General features: G+C 44.5%; 1 protein-coding gene across 1 annotated transcript in view; it reads right to left on the reverse strand.

Annotated features, from left to right (window-relative positions):
* Window positions 1-425: 425 nt before the first annotated feature.
* LOC142574174 (glutathione S-transferase 1-like) overlaps window positions 426-13,934 on the reverse strand; it is a 33,933-nt gene continuing 20,424 nt past the window's right edge. The window contains exons 3-5 of the mRNA XM_075683324.1: window positions 8,707-8,857; window positions 4,499-4,669; window positions 426-662 (exon numbers count right to left, since the gene is read on the reverse strand). Coding sequence (XP_075539439.1) covers window positions 525-662; window positions 4,499-4,669; window positions 8,707-8,857 — 460 coding nt within the window. The 3' untranslated portion in view covers window positions 426-524. The remainder of the gene's footprint in view (window positions 663-4,498; window positions 4,670-8,706; window positions 8,858-13,934) is intronic.

Genomic DNA, 13,934 nt, shown 5'->3' on the forward strand with positions numbered 1-13,934 from the left:
CAGTTGGAATCATTCAATGCCAAACCAAAACCTGTAATGAATCATTTATTCCTAAGACCTCTCAGGTATGGAATCACCTTCCCGGCGCAGTTGTGGCAATCAAGGACAACGCAAAGTTTCGTTCGGCCTTATCTGATATCATCACTCCCAGATGCAACTAACTAATTAATTTTGCTGTAATAACTAAATCATTTGTTGCAGCTTTGTTATTTACTTGTGTAGGTTTTTTACCCACTCACCTCTTTAAGACTTCGGTCTTGAGGGTACAATAAAAAAAATGTGCGTCACAGCGTGGGCGCAGCCTGGAGGGTTTTATTAGAAATTCTGGAGCTATGTGCGCCACATAACCAAATCGCTAATGAACGTCTTCTATGTAAGTCCACGGTGCATAAGCGAAGTAAACTTAAAGGAACAGTGGAGCTTCATTGGAATGAGCATTTTATTGCGTCGTTTATTGACCGGCTTTCGCGGCAGAACGCGTTCAACTTTCTTCTCCACTAAGTCACTAATGTAACTCCCGTACTTTACTGCAGCGATGCCCAGTGCTGCTTCACGTAGCAGATGACGGGCCTGTAGATTTCTTCAAAATAAGGTAGCTGAGACTTCAGGCTTTCGTAGTAGCTAACAAGCTTCGGGTACTTGGAATGGTCAACGCAATCGATCTGAAATTTCGCAAGAAGAGCAAGTGGTTATTACAATACGAAGATGAAAGACAAACTGGAAGAGGCACAAATTTATCAGAATATCTAAGCTTAGTGGTCCACTTGAATGAGTGCCTTTTATACCTTGTTTAACATATAGCACGCAACGCCAGAATGTCTAGAGAAACATCGCTCACTATTCGAATTCAGGACCAACAATAACCTGTCACAGAATAAAGAAATGTGTTTTTATGCGCCATGTTTTTTGACGTAAATTCAGTCTCATACTTGGATGTGGCGAAATATGGGGTATTTGGGAGGTTTGCGTAGCCAGCTGCCTCAGCACACCACTTGCATCTGCGAACACTTGAATCTAGTGCGTTGCACACTGAGAGCATTAAGGTCGTCAAATAACACGTGATTTACCGTAGTCTTACGTCCACAAGTCGTAGCTGCAATTGCATAAAATAGTTATTCGGCAGGAACATCACACATCGAAAACAGCTCCAAAGAAACACTCACGGAGAAATAATTGTAATGACCACACTACTTGAATAGCTACTAAGTATGCAATACAGTAGGGTAAGGTATCCTGCATTAGGGTAAGGTGAGATCTGAGTTGGAGGAAAGTAGAAAGGTACGATGATGATAAGGAGATGGAAGCTGTACCACTTGAATAACAGGAAGAAAGGCTGGGAATACTTCTTACAGTCTTTCGTAGTAAAGTTTTCTGTCTCCCAGAAAGGCAACATTAACAATCATGGTCTGACGAATAGAGTACTTGAACCGCTAATTTCCAATAAGTATTTCATAAACGGTCTTCGGTTATCTACACACACGCAAGACCCAGTTATTGACGGTCTCCTTTGCGAGATCAGTGGTACTTTTACTACAGTGGAAAGCAAGTACGTCATAGGCAGAATACGAGAATCGCGGAATGACAACAATACGAAAATATAATGGAAGCACAAAGCGTGAAAGCTAATCTATATAACGCTTTTAGGTACCTTTCTTCTAATATGAGATGCGTGTTGTAGAATCTAGAAAACGAACATGGACCTTAATATGCCTTTATTAGCGACATTTCAAGTAAACTCAAAAAGTTCTTAGGGCACTTGGAATAGCGGCTAACGGCATATACACACTCTGTGTAGTATTACGACTTAGAATATATATATATATATATATATATATATATATGTATATATATATATTCTACATCGTAATTCTACACAGAGTGTGCATATCGATTCACGAAATCACCGTTCTTAACAAGTTCACTTTGTAATTCATATCAGCCAAACCCTTTTGTATGTTCTTTAATGTTGCTTAGTTTATATCAACATGATATATATATATATATATATATATATATATATATATATATATATATATATATATATATATATATATATATATATATATAAACCCAAAGCTTTAGCTTTTAATGCATCCGTACTCTTAGGGTACTATCTATCTATCTATCTATCTATCTATCTATCTATCTATCTATCTATCTATCTATCTATCTATCTATCTGTCTATCTATCTGCGTGGGTTTGTATCTAACCATTCTCCCGCCTACCTGCATCGCTGGATAGTCCATGGACGAAAGGGCAGCGAACCGCGCTGCAGTCATGAGGGAACAGGGTTTGAAAGCTACCGTAAACTGGAGTCACTGAGTATGTGGCAATGTGTACATACATGCCGCTATTCAACGACCCTATTTCGCGCAGACATGGATCATTGTAGATGCCGGTCGGGGTAGCTATCGCTGCTCAAAAAAACTCTGACACCGATTTAGAGCACTGGGCATTGGCGCCTCGGTGCGCGCTGGTCTTCAGGTAATCTCTTTCAGGCCGGAGCGTGGGCCGCTGTATGTGCACCAGAATACGTGTGCCACTTTTCAGTGAGTGTCTTTGGCCTCAACTTGGCAACTAGGCATGTGCTACCGCTATTGTGCCACTCTACCATGAGGAATAATACCCCTTAAATTTCTCCGGTGCTGAGAGTAATCGAACGCACGTCGCAAGGGTTCCTCAAGAACACCAACCGGATGCATTTCCAGGTAGCGCAACAAATGCACTGGGTTCGTGCCGCTTTTCAATGAAGGTCTTTTACGCCAACGCTTCAGCGAGCTGCGCCATGAATGCACTGGCTGAGTGCCGCTCTTCAATGCACCTCTTGCCAATTCGGGCCAATTCGGGCCACGCAACGAGCTTTTCAGCGCTCGCTGCGCATCGGCGCACCATACATTACGTAAGCCACGCGCGGACTTTGTGGCGGTGGTGCTAGATGTCGCCAAATGTTTTTAGACGAATCCCGCTGCTGTAAAAGCCTCTTGTATAACTCGTTTAGACGGTGGCACTATGCTGTGTAACTATACTGATTCAATATTAAGCGCATTACCCTCGACGGTCATAGTGAGATGAGTGCTGCATAATTTTGATTTCAGTGAACGTGATATATTTTCCTGCTTTTCTCCGATTCAAACGCATGTATTGATGGTTCAAAGATATATCCGTGACTAAATGCTGTATAGCATTTCTTAAGCGACAATTCCCACTTATTAAACCGTAACTATGAACAATTATATCAAAAATTTATGTTCATTACATATTTGTAGAACGAACATTGATTTGTAAGGTTTTTTTTTACATTGTTAAAAAAAATCAGGCAGACGCGATTGCAATAGCTGGCAGCCCTTTCAACCGTGGGCCTCCTGGTACCACAGGGTATCACATATAAGGTGGAGACACAAAATGTGATTTAAATATTGAGAAAAGCACCTCTACTGAATACGCTAACAATTACAAAGTTCTTAATTTTCAGTTACAATCGTGAGCAAGGATAGCGTGTAGATTTTGGTAGCTTGTGGCCCACTTGTTCACTGTAAACACGAACGCAATTGAAAAACAGCTTCAATGGAAATGTAAAGATCTTGAATTTGAAATTACGCAAATGACATTTTTCGAGTCAGTATAGAATTTTTAAAGAAGTGGCTTTATTAAAACAGGGAACAAATTGACCCGCACAAGCATTATACCACCTAAGATAAGATACAAAGCAATGACGTATGCAAGAAGCTATAGGACGTAATAAAAAGATGCATATCAACTGCAAGACCACTACACAAAACAGATGCAAGGCACCAAATAACCCTGGAGCTTGAAACATAGGAGCTCGGCACGGCCATATCAAAGCCGATTTTTGTGAAAAGATTTGCGCGTTCCAAAGTGTTGAGTTGTTGAAAGTGGAAGTGATGGGTTTAGTGCATGATAGACGGGACATTTGTTAGTAAACTTACAGGACAGAGAGCTTTTGACTAGTAATCCCAATATAATCCACCACAGACTACTATAGCTCCCCTATTCAAGTTTCTGAACACCACGGGCCACTCTTAAGTATGCTCTGTGTTACAAATCGATTGCCTTCGTGCTTGGTCTATTTCGTTAGCGTTCTTCTTTATTCTCTTACTCTTTGCACCGCACAAAGTAGCCAGCCCAAACCACGCAACTCTTCTCACCCTGCCTGCTTTTAGATACATATTTTCTCTCTGCTTTACAAACCGAGGCGCTCAATGGTGTGAATTCAGAGGATTTCTGAGTAGCATGCGAAGGAAGCCTAAAACGCGCTCACAAGATGATACTAATTTCTAAAGAACACGCTTGTTTCAAATAGAAATAAAAATATCGTAACGCAGCTTTAATACCCGTGAATACCATTTAGTGCCGAATAACGAATGCCAAGTCTAGAAAAAAAAAAGGGTCACTCAAACCAACAGTTCGCAAACAGTCAGAAACGCCAGTGTTTGAACCTCATGCGTGGTATTATAAACCTCCTTGCTCGCCCCTTACCTCGAGAACCATGGCGAGGTGGGAGAGTACGGTAAGATCGGCGAGGGTGACGTTGTCGCCGACGGCATACATGCTGTCCCCGACGAGGTGCTGAATGCCGTTCAGAATATTTTCTTCGTAAGTGGACACTTCTGCAGCTGTGGGCGTCTTCTTGAGAAAAAAGCCAGGCCGCTGCGCAGAAAGTTAGCGGGAAAAATAATCGACTTTCAACAACGAGAAATATATATACCTTGTCAAATTAGAAGAATATACATACCTTCTCGAATTAGAAGATGGTGATATGGGTCTTTGACAACAAAGCCAAATTAAGAATGAGGAATCGCAGCTTGACAAGCTTTCATGTAAATGTGCCCGCATCAAGACACACGAAGACGCCAACTTAAATCGTCAATTATGACAATTATGACATTAACCCCTAGACCATTCAGCTTAAAGAAATCATTGGGGCTGTGAAAAACAAAGGCCGTGTAAAAGTGCGCTTTATTCGCATAAAAAAGGCTGGAAGACAGTGGCATCATTGGCTTGTATTGATTCATGAAAAAATATGGATTGTGTTTATAAGAACATTCCTTACTCCTAATGTCACGGCGTATATGAAATATTTATGTGGTTCCCATTGTTGTTTGATTGCTTCTTTCTTATGTGATATTGTGCTTCACATTACTGCTTTGAGAGTTTCTTCGTAATATGATGGTGTAGATTAGGCATATATGTGATAAAGCAACTTCGTTGTTATACTATGTTATATATTTTTATATGTAGCAATAGTATGTACTACACACGTCATATTAAAAACAGCCAACGAGTAAATTGCGCACGCATTTGTGCGCCTCCATCTCCTTCTGTCATGACAACGACAAAAAATACCTCGTGGTCAAATAATTCAGAAAATTGAGGCCGTGCATTAGAAGTGTACGTGGACCGAGTCCTCGTTTGGAAGCAATGGGGTGGGGGGTATGTTAAGGGTTATGTGCTGACAAATTTCACTTTGTGAATTATTCCCACCCTTTGCGGTAAATTGCTTATTGCAGCATCAGGAAGTGTTATACAAGTGTTATGCGCATATTTGTGTGGCAGTCTAGAAGCGTCGAATGTGGCACCAAATATGAATACGGTAAAAAGGAAATACAATCAGTCTTGCATTAAAGGTAAATCGTAGCGCATTAGACATTGAACTTCCCCAAAAAGACGACACGCAGACATATGAATTACAACGGCCTTATTGGCGCGGTGCAAAGGTACGTATACGCACATGATATACAGGATGTAAAACAGACATAACAAGCTATATAACCCCACAGACTTAACGCGTGGAAGGCTTAAGCACGCCTGCAACGCAGATCAGGCATAGAATAGTTTAAGCAGGGAACTTCTCCTATTATTGCGAATGACCTGTTTGCGTTCCTTTTATGGCGAGTACAACATTAGGGATAGGCTGAAGGAAAAACTTAATATAGAGGAGTAATTGAAGCGGATTTCATGGACCGCGTAAGAGAGCAACATACGAACACTCCTCCCATCTATTTCTAGGCAAAGACGTTGGTTTTCAGTGCTTACGTTAAACCTCTGTCGATATATTGGTCGGTATTCTTGTTTTCCATCTTCAACAAGATGTTTTACATCCTCAAGAGTCGCGATCAAAAGTTTGGAAAACACGGCACTTGCAGCAAAAAAAAAAAAATGTTCAAGCATAGCCCCGCAGCTTGGAATTGGTTTAATATAATGCATTGGTCGTACGCATGCGCTCTTGATTTCCGCCGGAATGCCCAGGTTGCGAAAAAAAAAACGATCGCGGCACATTTGGCCCCCAAACATTTAATCATGACTGTACGTGTGTTCCCTGCAAATAAATCAGCTGATAGTCTGTGTGTCGTCTTTCTGGGGTTCTGAACTTCCCACCCGCTGTGATTTACCTAATAAATACAGAGAAAGCTAAAAAAGAATGTCGCGAAAGACGCGCAGCCAAAGATGTGGTGTAAATATGAGTGTTAAAGGGAATTGTTGCTGCAAGAGCTCGAAAGAAACACCTTCGCTGGAAACCTGGGTGTAATTCTGCAAGGTCGCACAAATCTGCTGCTCACAATATTGTTTTGAATTTGTTTTGAGTGCACCGTTGCTATTGAAAACGGTTTCGATAAAGCTAAGATGGCAGAAGTTAGAGGCTCTCTTAGTCTTATCATTTCAATACAACAAAGAAGTGAAATATTATAAAAGAAGAAAAACATAGCCTCAGGGAATAGTGAAGGCTATGTTTACACTACCGCACAACATTACCACTGGATGAAACGCATTATTGCCGGGAAGCACTGATACTATAGCGGCATGGATTTCCGTACGGTATTGTAAGCACGAAACTGAGCTATACAAAATGTATTTTACATTTTGCATGTAAATCACATCTAAGTTGCATACATCATTACTTCTTGTATTTTTCAGCACATTCTCACCAATATGTTTGACTCACCATTTCGTCAGCTTTCTTTCCTAACAGAAAATAAAACATTTAACAACATTTACATAGCATGCGGTCATTCCTTCAAAGGTTGGTGCGATGTTCTTGGCAGTTGCGTGAGAAACGCCCAGGATGTCCTTTTATCTGATGCACTCAGGCTTTCCCGCCTCCTCCTAAACGAGCTCATAAACCCTCCTGATGTCAAAAACAGTGGTACTGGGTGGCGGCCTTAGCACGATGCTGTTGCGGTGTCTGCTGGCAGTAGCATCCCTATTCCAACCGGAGTGAAATCGCGTATGAGATCACGTGCTTTGATTTAGGTTAGCCTTGCCCTCATTGTCTTGCTGTAGCATTACGACGGGACATAAACCTCCGTGAGTCAATAGTATGTGCTGTGCGGTCAACTGTACGTCAACATATGTCAAGATCACCGCTGATTGTGCGACTTATTTACTAGATTTTCCTGCTACGAATGTATAGATATTTTCAAGAAGTCGCGTGTACATTGCGATAAAGGTGGTTTTATGAGCGTAAGAGCCTGAAACTAGTGTTCTGGTTGCATGCAAGCGCTGCCAAAATTCAAATGTACTAGCTACTTTCCCAGAAACCGTTAAGATAAATTTGCGAGATAGACTACAGTAGGTAAATGTTTCTGTGCTGCTAGGATAAAATTTCGGCGGCAAAAGCTATATAGCTTTAAGCCTAATTCACGACTCAACTTGCAGAAAACCCTTTCACGCTTCCCAGTGCTGCCTGTGTGCCGTTGCACTTGCGGAAGTGTGTAGTTACCGAAGGTTGATGTCGATTTGTTCTTTGGTGCAGCTTGGCCACTTATCTGAGTAAATGATTAGTATAAAGCTCTTATTTAGGCCCATTCTTTGCCGATTTTCATGGCTACGTTTATATACCGTTCTATTTTTGTATAGTACACCTGCATACGCTTTTTCTTTTATTTTTGCACAATCCTAACGCCTGAATTTCGATTACATTATAGCGTCACATGATCCGGAGAACCAGCAGAATTTGAATGAGCTGCGTAGAGCGAGCTGAAGCTACCGGACGAAACATGGTTCGCTAAATAAGGAGACTAAAATAAACAATTGGGAAACATCAGTCCATCGGAGCGCTTTAGGAGATTAGTCATCAAGAATTATGGCACAGCCCATCTCACTAGTAATGATGACATGACAAATGAATAAGGGCAATGAGAGGACGACGAGTGTATAAGGACAATGACCTGACGAGAACTACATCACGAAGCCTGTATGACGACGATGGCGTGACGACGACATAACGAGAGTTGGATGATGAAGCTGGGGTGGTCACGTTGGAATCACCCGTATGATCTCACGATGCGGGCGTGACATGGAATCTATGATGACTGTGCGACTACGGTGGCGTGGCGATGACGACATGACGAAAGTCGGACGATAAGGCTTGAATGACGACAACGCAACGAACACGCACCTAGCACATACATAACACGAGCACATATATAGTGGCCCATTCAATTAGACAACTTAGGCCACTGGGTTGCCGTAATAAGATAGATAGATAGATAGATAGATAGATAGATAGATAGATAGATAGATAGATAGATAGATAGATAGATAGATAGATAGATAGATAGGCTGAAAATAGCAGAAGTAGACAAAAAACGCTAATTGCATTAAAACACAGCCTACTTTCATCACGTGCCGAAAAAATTTGTCAAGCATCGCGGCCAAGCTCTCGAAAAAAAAGCACGCGCACTTACGAAGAAAACGGCTGCCAGGGGATGGACAGCATGCACAGTGCCTGAAAGTGCGGCCAGTGCCTGGTCTATGCGGGTCCGTGCCTTGATTTCATTGGGGTACAGCTCAGATTTGGGGGCGTACTTGCGCAGCAGGTAGTAGGCGATGGCTGAGCTGGAAGAAGAGAAAGGAACAAATGAGCGTTTACATTGACGGACCCACCGTCATATTCCAACATCACTTGTTTTCTTTGTTCATCAGAATGGCCTAATGCTTACCCAGGTGACTGGACCTTGCATGGGCGATATTTGCGATATCAACTTAAGTTCTCGCTTTTGATTGTCCCTAAAGCTTTCACGTCCCCGTTCTGAAGTCCGCTACTGCTATCCCTACTGAACTTAGAAAAATCAAACATTGCAAAATGAGTTCATAAGCATGATTTAACACTTCTTCACACGCCAAACTGGCAGCCACTTCTGCTTTCCTATTTCTTTACTCCAGATGTTCTTTTACGCGAAATACCAGCTTGATGAAAGAAAGGAATCCTTACTAAAAGTATCTTGCCAATTGTTCAATAATACTCTACATAATGTGGCCGCAAATCAGACAAGAATTGAAAACATTACATGTGTACAAACATCTTCGTTTTTATGCATCCGAAAATAAGAGGTCAGCTGAGAGCGAACCGCGAAAGCCCGCAGGGACTTAGAACACAAATTTAATGTTGTGGGGATATCTTATATTATGAGAGGCATTTGTATATCACAAAATGATGAATTGCAGACACTTACAAACTTTTACATTAAAAAGCATACTATACAAAATTGTTATGACATTGTTGTATCGGTGCAACAATTATCAAGTGTTACATTGTTATTGTGCGCCGCCTGTCTGATGTCCGCGGTCGGTCGCTGTTCGCATATGCTAGTGTATCGCTAGCGAATGGCATGCCTCGATTGCACCCAGGCTCCCTTTATAATTCGAAACCACTGAATCGTTTTTGTATGTTAGGTTCATGTTGCTGTGCGAATGAATGCCTGACTTTACGGCGTCAGTGAACAACAGATATAACTTATGCCAAACTAACAATAAAGTAACCTGAGCAAAACCAATTTTCATAAGAGACCTTTGTCATAGTATGACCCAACTATCTGCGAACTTTACCCATCTGCATCTATTCGCCTACAGGTGCGAATTGTTCGAGAATAACTTTTCCGAGGGGCACAGCCTAAACAGGGTGAACGAACGTGAACGAACGACGGGAGCCTGGAAAATTCAGCGGCGATTACCGTACCCCCTTATGCGAAATTTGAATGCAATTCAATACGTGTTATTATCTCGGACGTCAATATTTTGCATTGTGATTATCTAGGTACACCGTTCAGGAAGAGAACGCTGTGAGTAGCACACTATGTTTCCATATAGACGACGCGCTTTTTTGGCGCCATATCGTAGCCCTAGTTGCGGGACGGCACATCTTGCGTAGCACTACGGTTTTCTTCTTACGCTTTCGTTCCACCAGCGACGAGAGCTGCCCTTCGTCGCGGGGAAATTGTGCCACCAGCGTCAACGGCGGCAGCACCCAATCGAGCGTTAAATTGGGTCTTACTCGTAGCCGCTCGCCATCGCCGCTTGCAGGAGCAGTGATCACGTCACACAAGCGGTTACTGCGGGTTGACCTCTGAAGCTGACGCCGCGGACGCGTATAACCCTCGCCACCTAACGCCCCATCCCCCTCCCTTCCCCCCCTCGGGAGCGCAGATGACATCACCGACGCGGCTGCGGATGCCAAGGCCGCCCACAACTCAGCGGATGCGCAGGCCGTCTCTCCTCCGCTCCTCCATCCGGTAAACCTCGACGTCTTCTTCACTTGTCCCGAGTGAAACCTCTGCATTGTCAAAAAGTACCTCGGTAGACTTGTGCTCTAGTCTGTCTACAAATGTATCACACGAGTCGATCGTTTGATAACTTGTAACTGCGGAGCGTCTGAAACTCGCTGGCGTTTCGCAGAAGCTTCACCGGTGCGATGTTCGGGATTGGACCGAAGTTGTCGCATCTGATCTGGAGTGGCGGAGTGGCCGCTTTCCCGCCACGCTTCCTCTTGTTCGGGAGTAACGCTCTTCTCTCGCCTCACTTCGCTTCGTCGGAGACCTGGCTGGTCTATTGGCGCGGCTATGGAGCGGAGCTGTTTTTATGCCCCCATGGTGACGTCGCGGCTTAGATCCGCATCTGCGCATGCGCGGCCTCCGTACAGGGCGGCAAAGCTATGGTTAATCTGTGCTGGCGCGCGTGATGACATCATCGCTCGGCGAGGTTTTTCTGCGCACTTGCGCCGGCCTAACCACCAGCTTAAAAAGCGCATCGCTATTAATATGCAGATCCCACGCAATGCAGGAATGGATGTAAGCGATGTTTCCTGTCCTGCTGTCGTTCACTGACAATATTTGGCGGTGGTCTTGAGTCGTGACGTGATGTTAAGCGTTACCTTACGCGCAGCACTTGTGTTTGTCTACGCAGTACACAGAATACCGAACGAGACGTGTTTGCTCGAGGAGTTGTCGTGCGTCTTTGTTCCTAACTTGCGAGGAAGTCAGCACTGTAATTCCTTCCCACGAAGGTATCGCATCGTGGCTGGAGTGTCTAAGTACTGAAGCCGCATGCGTGTTGTCGTCTTGACGGTGTGCATGGTGCTTTAGAGCTACTTTGCGTCTGCACATCCTATGTCAGTCGTCCACACGTAAAAATATACCCACTGTTAATTTTTTTACGTAGCAGATACGTGCCCCATCCTACCTTGAATTAAAATGCGTTGTTTATCTGCACCTCTTGCAATGTCTAGTATTAGCGTTTCAATCATTGAAGAGAGCCCAATGGAATCATGCTCTCTGACGGCGCATTTGTTTCTACCGCAATCATCCCGCGTATGCGAGTTGCCACGAATTAAGAGTGGCTATTATTGTCCCGTTTCATCAGGGCGTTCGCTTTCTACTATACTGTATCCCCAAGGGGTTGTTGCACCTGAGTACCAAGGTAGGCGCTGCAGGTTCTGCAATGCTTTGGCAGGGGGCTGACCGGTAATTAGATCCCTCCAGAGGAAATTGTGCTGATGGCCAGGGTAGGGAACCTACATGCAAGCCCTGTTTTAGGGTGGTGACGATACGAAAATTTTTACCGCTACTTACCGTCAAATTTGGTGAGTAGCCATTTTGGTCTCCAATGTCGCTAGAAGTCAGGGCGCGTTCCTGCTTTTCTTTGTTTTTGTCACCGTCTGATGCACCCACCTTGGCACGCCATCTATTAAATTTCTATAATTTAGTTTTATGCCCATGCGCGCAGGCAACCTGCATACATATTTAAAATATTAGTTGCTTTTTCCTTTTCTTGTTACACACCCAACATTTTTTTCCTATTGCATGTCGTGCGTCACGTATAAAGAAAAAAGTTATCAGGCACGGTGGCGTACTCGTGGTAGTATTATATCGCACCAAGAAAGTGTACTGCATTAAGTATTGCCGTTGCCTTCCACTTGTACATGGTATATAAAGGCTGTTTTTGGAAGTGGATGGATGGATGGAGTAACTTTATAGAAAGGTCCTGCGAGCTACGGGGCGCAAGGTCCCATAGAGCGGGCTACTCCCACGTTGGGACCGGGAGTTGTAACTCCCTGGCCGCATCGTGGGCTCGCTGGACAGCCCAGAGCTGCTCCGCCAGGTCCGTGCTGCGTAATGCGTCTTGTAGCCTGGCGGAGTCTTGATCCTTGTTTGCGTGGGTCCGACCACACGGCCAGAGCAAGTGATGTACGTCTAGTGTTCTATGGCAATTTTCGCAATATGATGTTTTGTATAGGTCAGGCATGTAGTGGTGTAGTCTGTTCTGCGTGGGGTACGTGTTTGTTTGAAGCATTCTGAACGTCAGGGCTTGAGGCCTGGTGAGCTTATTGTGAGGTGTGCTGTATATTCTGCGGTCTAGATAAAAGTGCTTTATGATCTCGTTATATGTGGAGGGAGGGTCCCGATTCTCGCTGGGATGGTCACGACCAGAATAGGGGGCGTCGCGGAAGGTGAGGTCTCGCGCGCTCCTGTGAGCCATCTCATTGAGATTGCGAGGGGCGTCCTCGATCTCTCCGAGGTGTGCCGGTAACCAGCAGATGGTGTGATGCTGCAGCGGTGCGGATCTATTGATTATTTGTAGTGCTTGTCTTGCAACTGCTCCTTTCTGAAAGGCTTTGACGGCAGAGCGTGAATCGCTGTAGACGTGGGTGGTAGTCGGGTCTGTGAGCGCGAGTGCAATGGCAACCTGTTCTGCTATCTCGGACTTGTGGGTCTTGACTGTGAGAGCGTTTCTCACTTGACCTTGCTTATTGATCGTGGTGGCAACGAAGGCTTTCCTGGTTGGGTACTGTGCCGCGTCAACGAAACAGGCTAGGATCTTCTTATCACGTATTTCGCGCAGGATGAACGATCCGCGTGCCAGCCTTCTGGGTTGATGGTGCGCCGGGTTCATGTTCCGCGGCAGTGGGCGAACCGTGTAAAAGTTGCGTGTGTCCGTCGGAACGCTTTGATATAGATTCTCGATTACTGTGGTGTCATGACCTAGTTTGGCTAGGATGTCTCTACCCGGTTTGGTTCCAGAGAGTCTTGTCCATTGAGCCCGTTCTTGAGCTTCGGCGATTTCTTCAAGTGTGTTGTGTACCCCCAGTTGCAGCAGGAGCTCTGTCTCGGTGTTCTTGGGGATTCCCAGCGCTAGTTTGACTAGCTTCCTCAGTTGTACATTGAGTTTGTCCTTCTCCGCTACCTTCCATCTGTGCATGGCCGCCTCGTAGGTGAAGTGGCATAGCACAAAGGCGTGTGTTAGCTTGAGAAGATTTTCTTCCTTAAGGCCGTGTTGTCTGTTGGCTACGCGTCGTATGAGGTTCAATGCATTATTCGACTTTGTCACGATCTTCTCCACTGTAGCGGCGTTAGAGCCGTTGCTCTCAATGAACATCCCAAGGACTCTGATTTTGCTGACGTGTGGAATGGTTCCTCCGTCTTTTGTTCTGAGAGTAACGACGTGTGTGTCTCTGATTTCGTTCTTTGGTTTGGGACCGCTCCTCGATGGTTTGTAGACGAGGAGCTCCGACTTCGCAGGCGAACATCGCAGGCCGGTGGGAGCGAGGTATTCCTCGATCACGTCGATCGCTTCCTGCAGAGCGCTTTCAATTGATCCCAGGCTACCTCCGGGGACCCAGAGCGTTACGTCATCGGCGTAT

The sequence above is a fragment of the Dermacentor variabilis genome, chromosome 3, assembly GCF_050947875.1.
Source record: "Dermacentor variabilis isolate Ectoservices chromosome 3, ASM5094787v1, whole genome shotgun sequence".
Lineage (NCBI taxonomy): Eukaryota > Metazoa > Arthropoda > Arachnida > Ixodida > Ixodidae > Dermacentor > Dermacentor variabilis.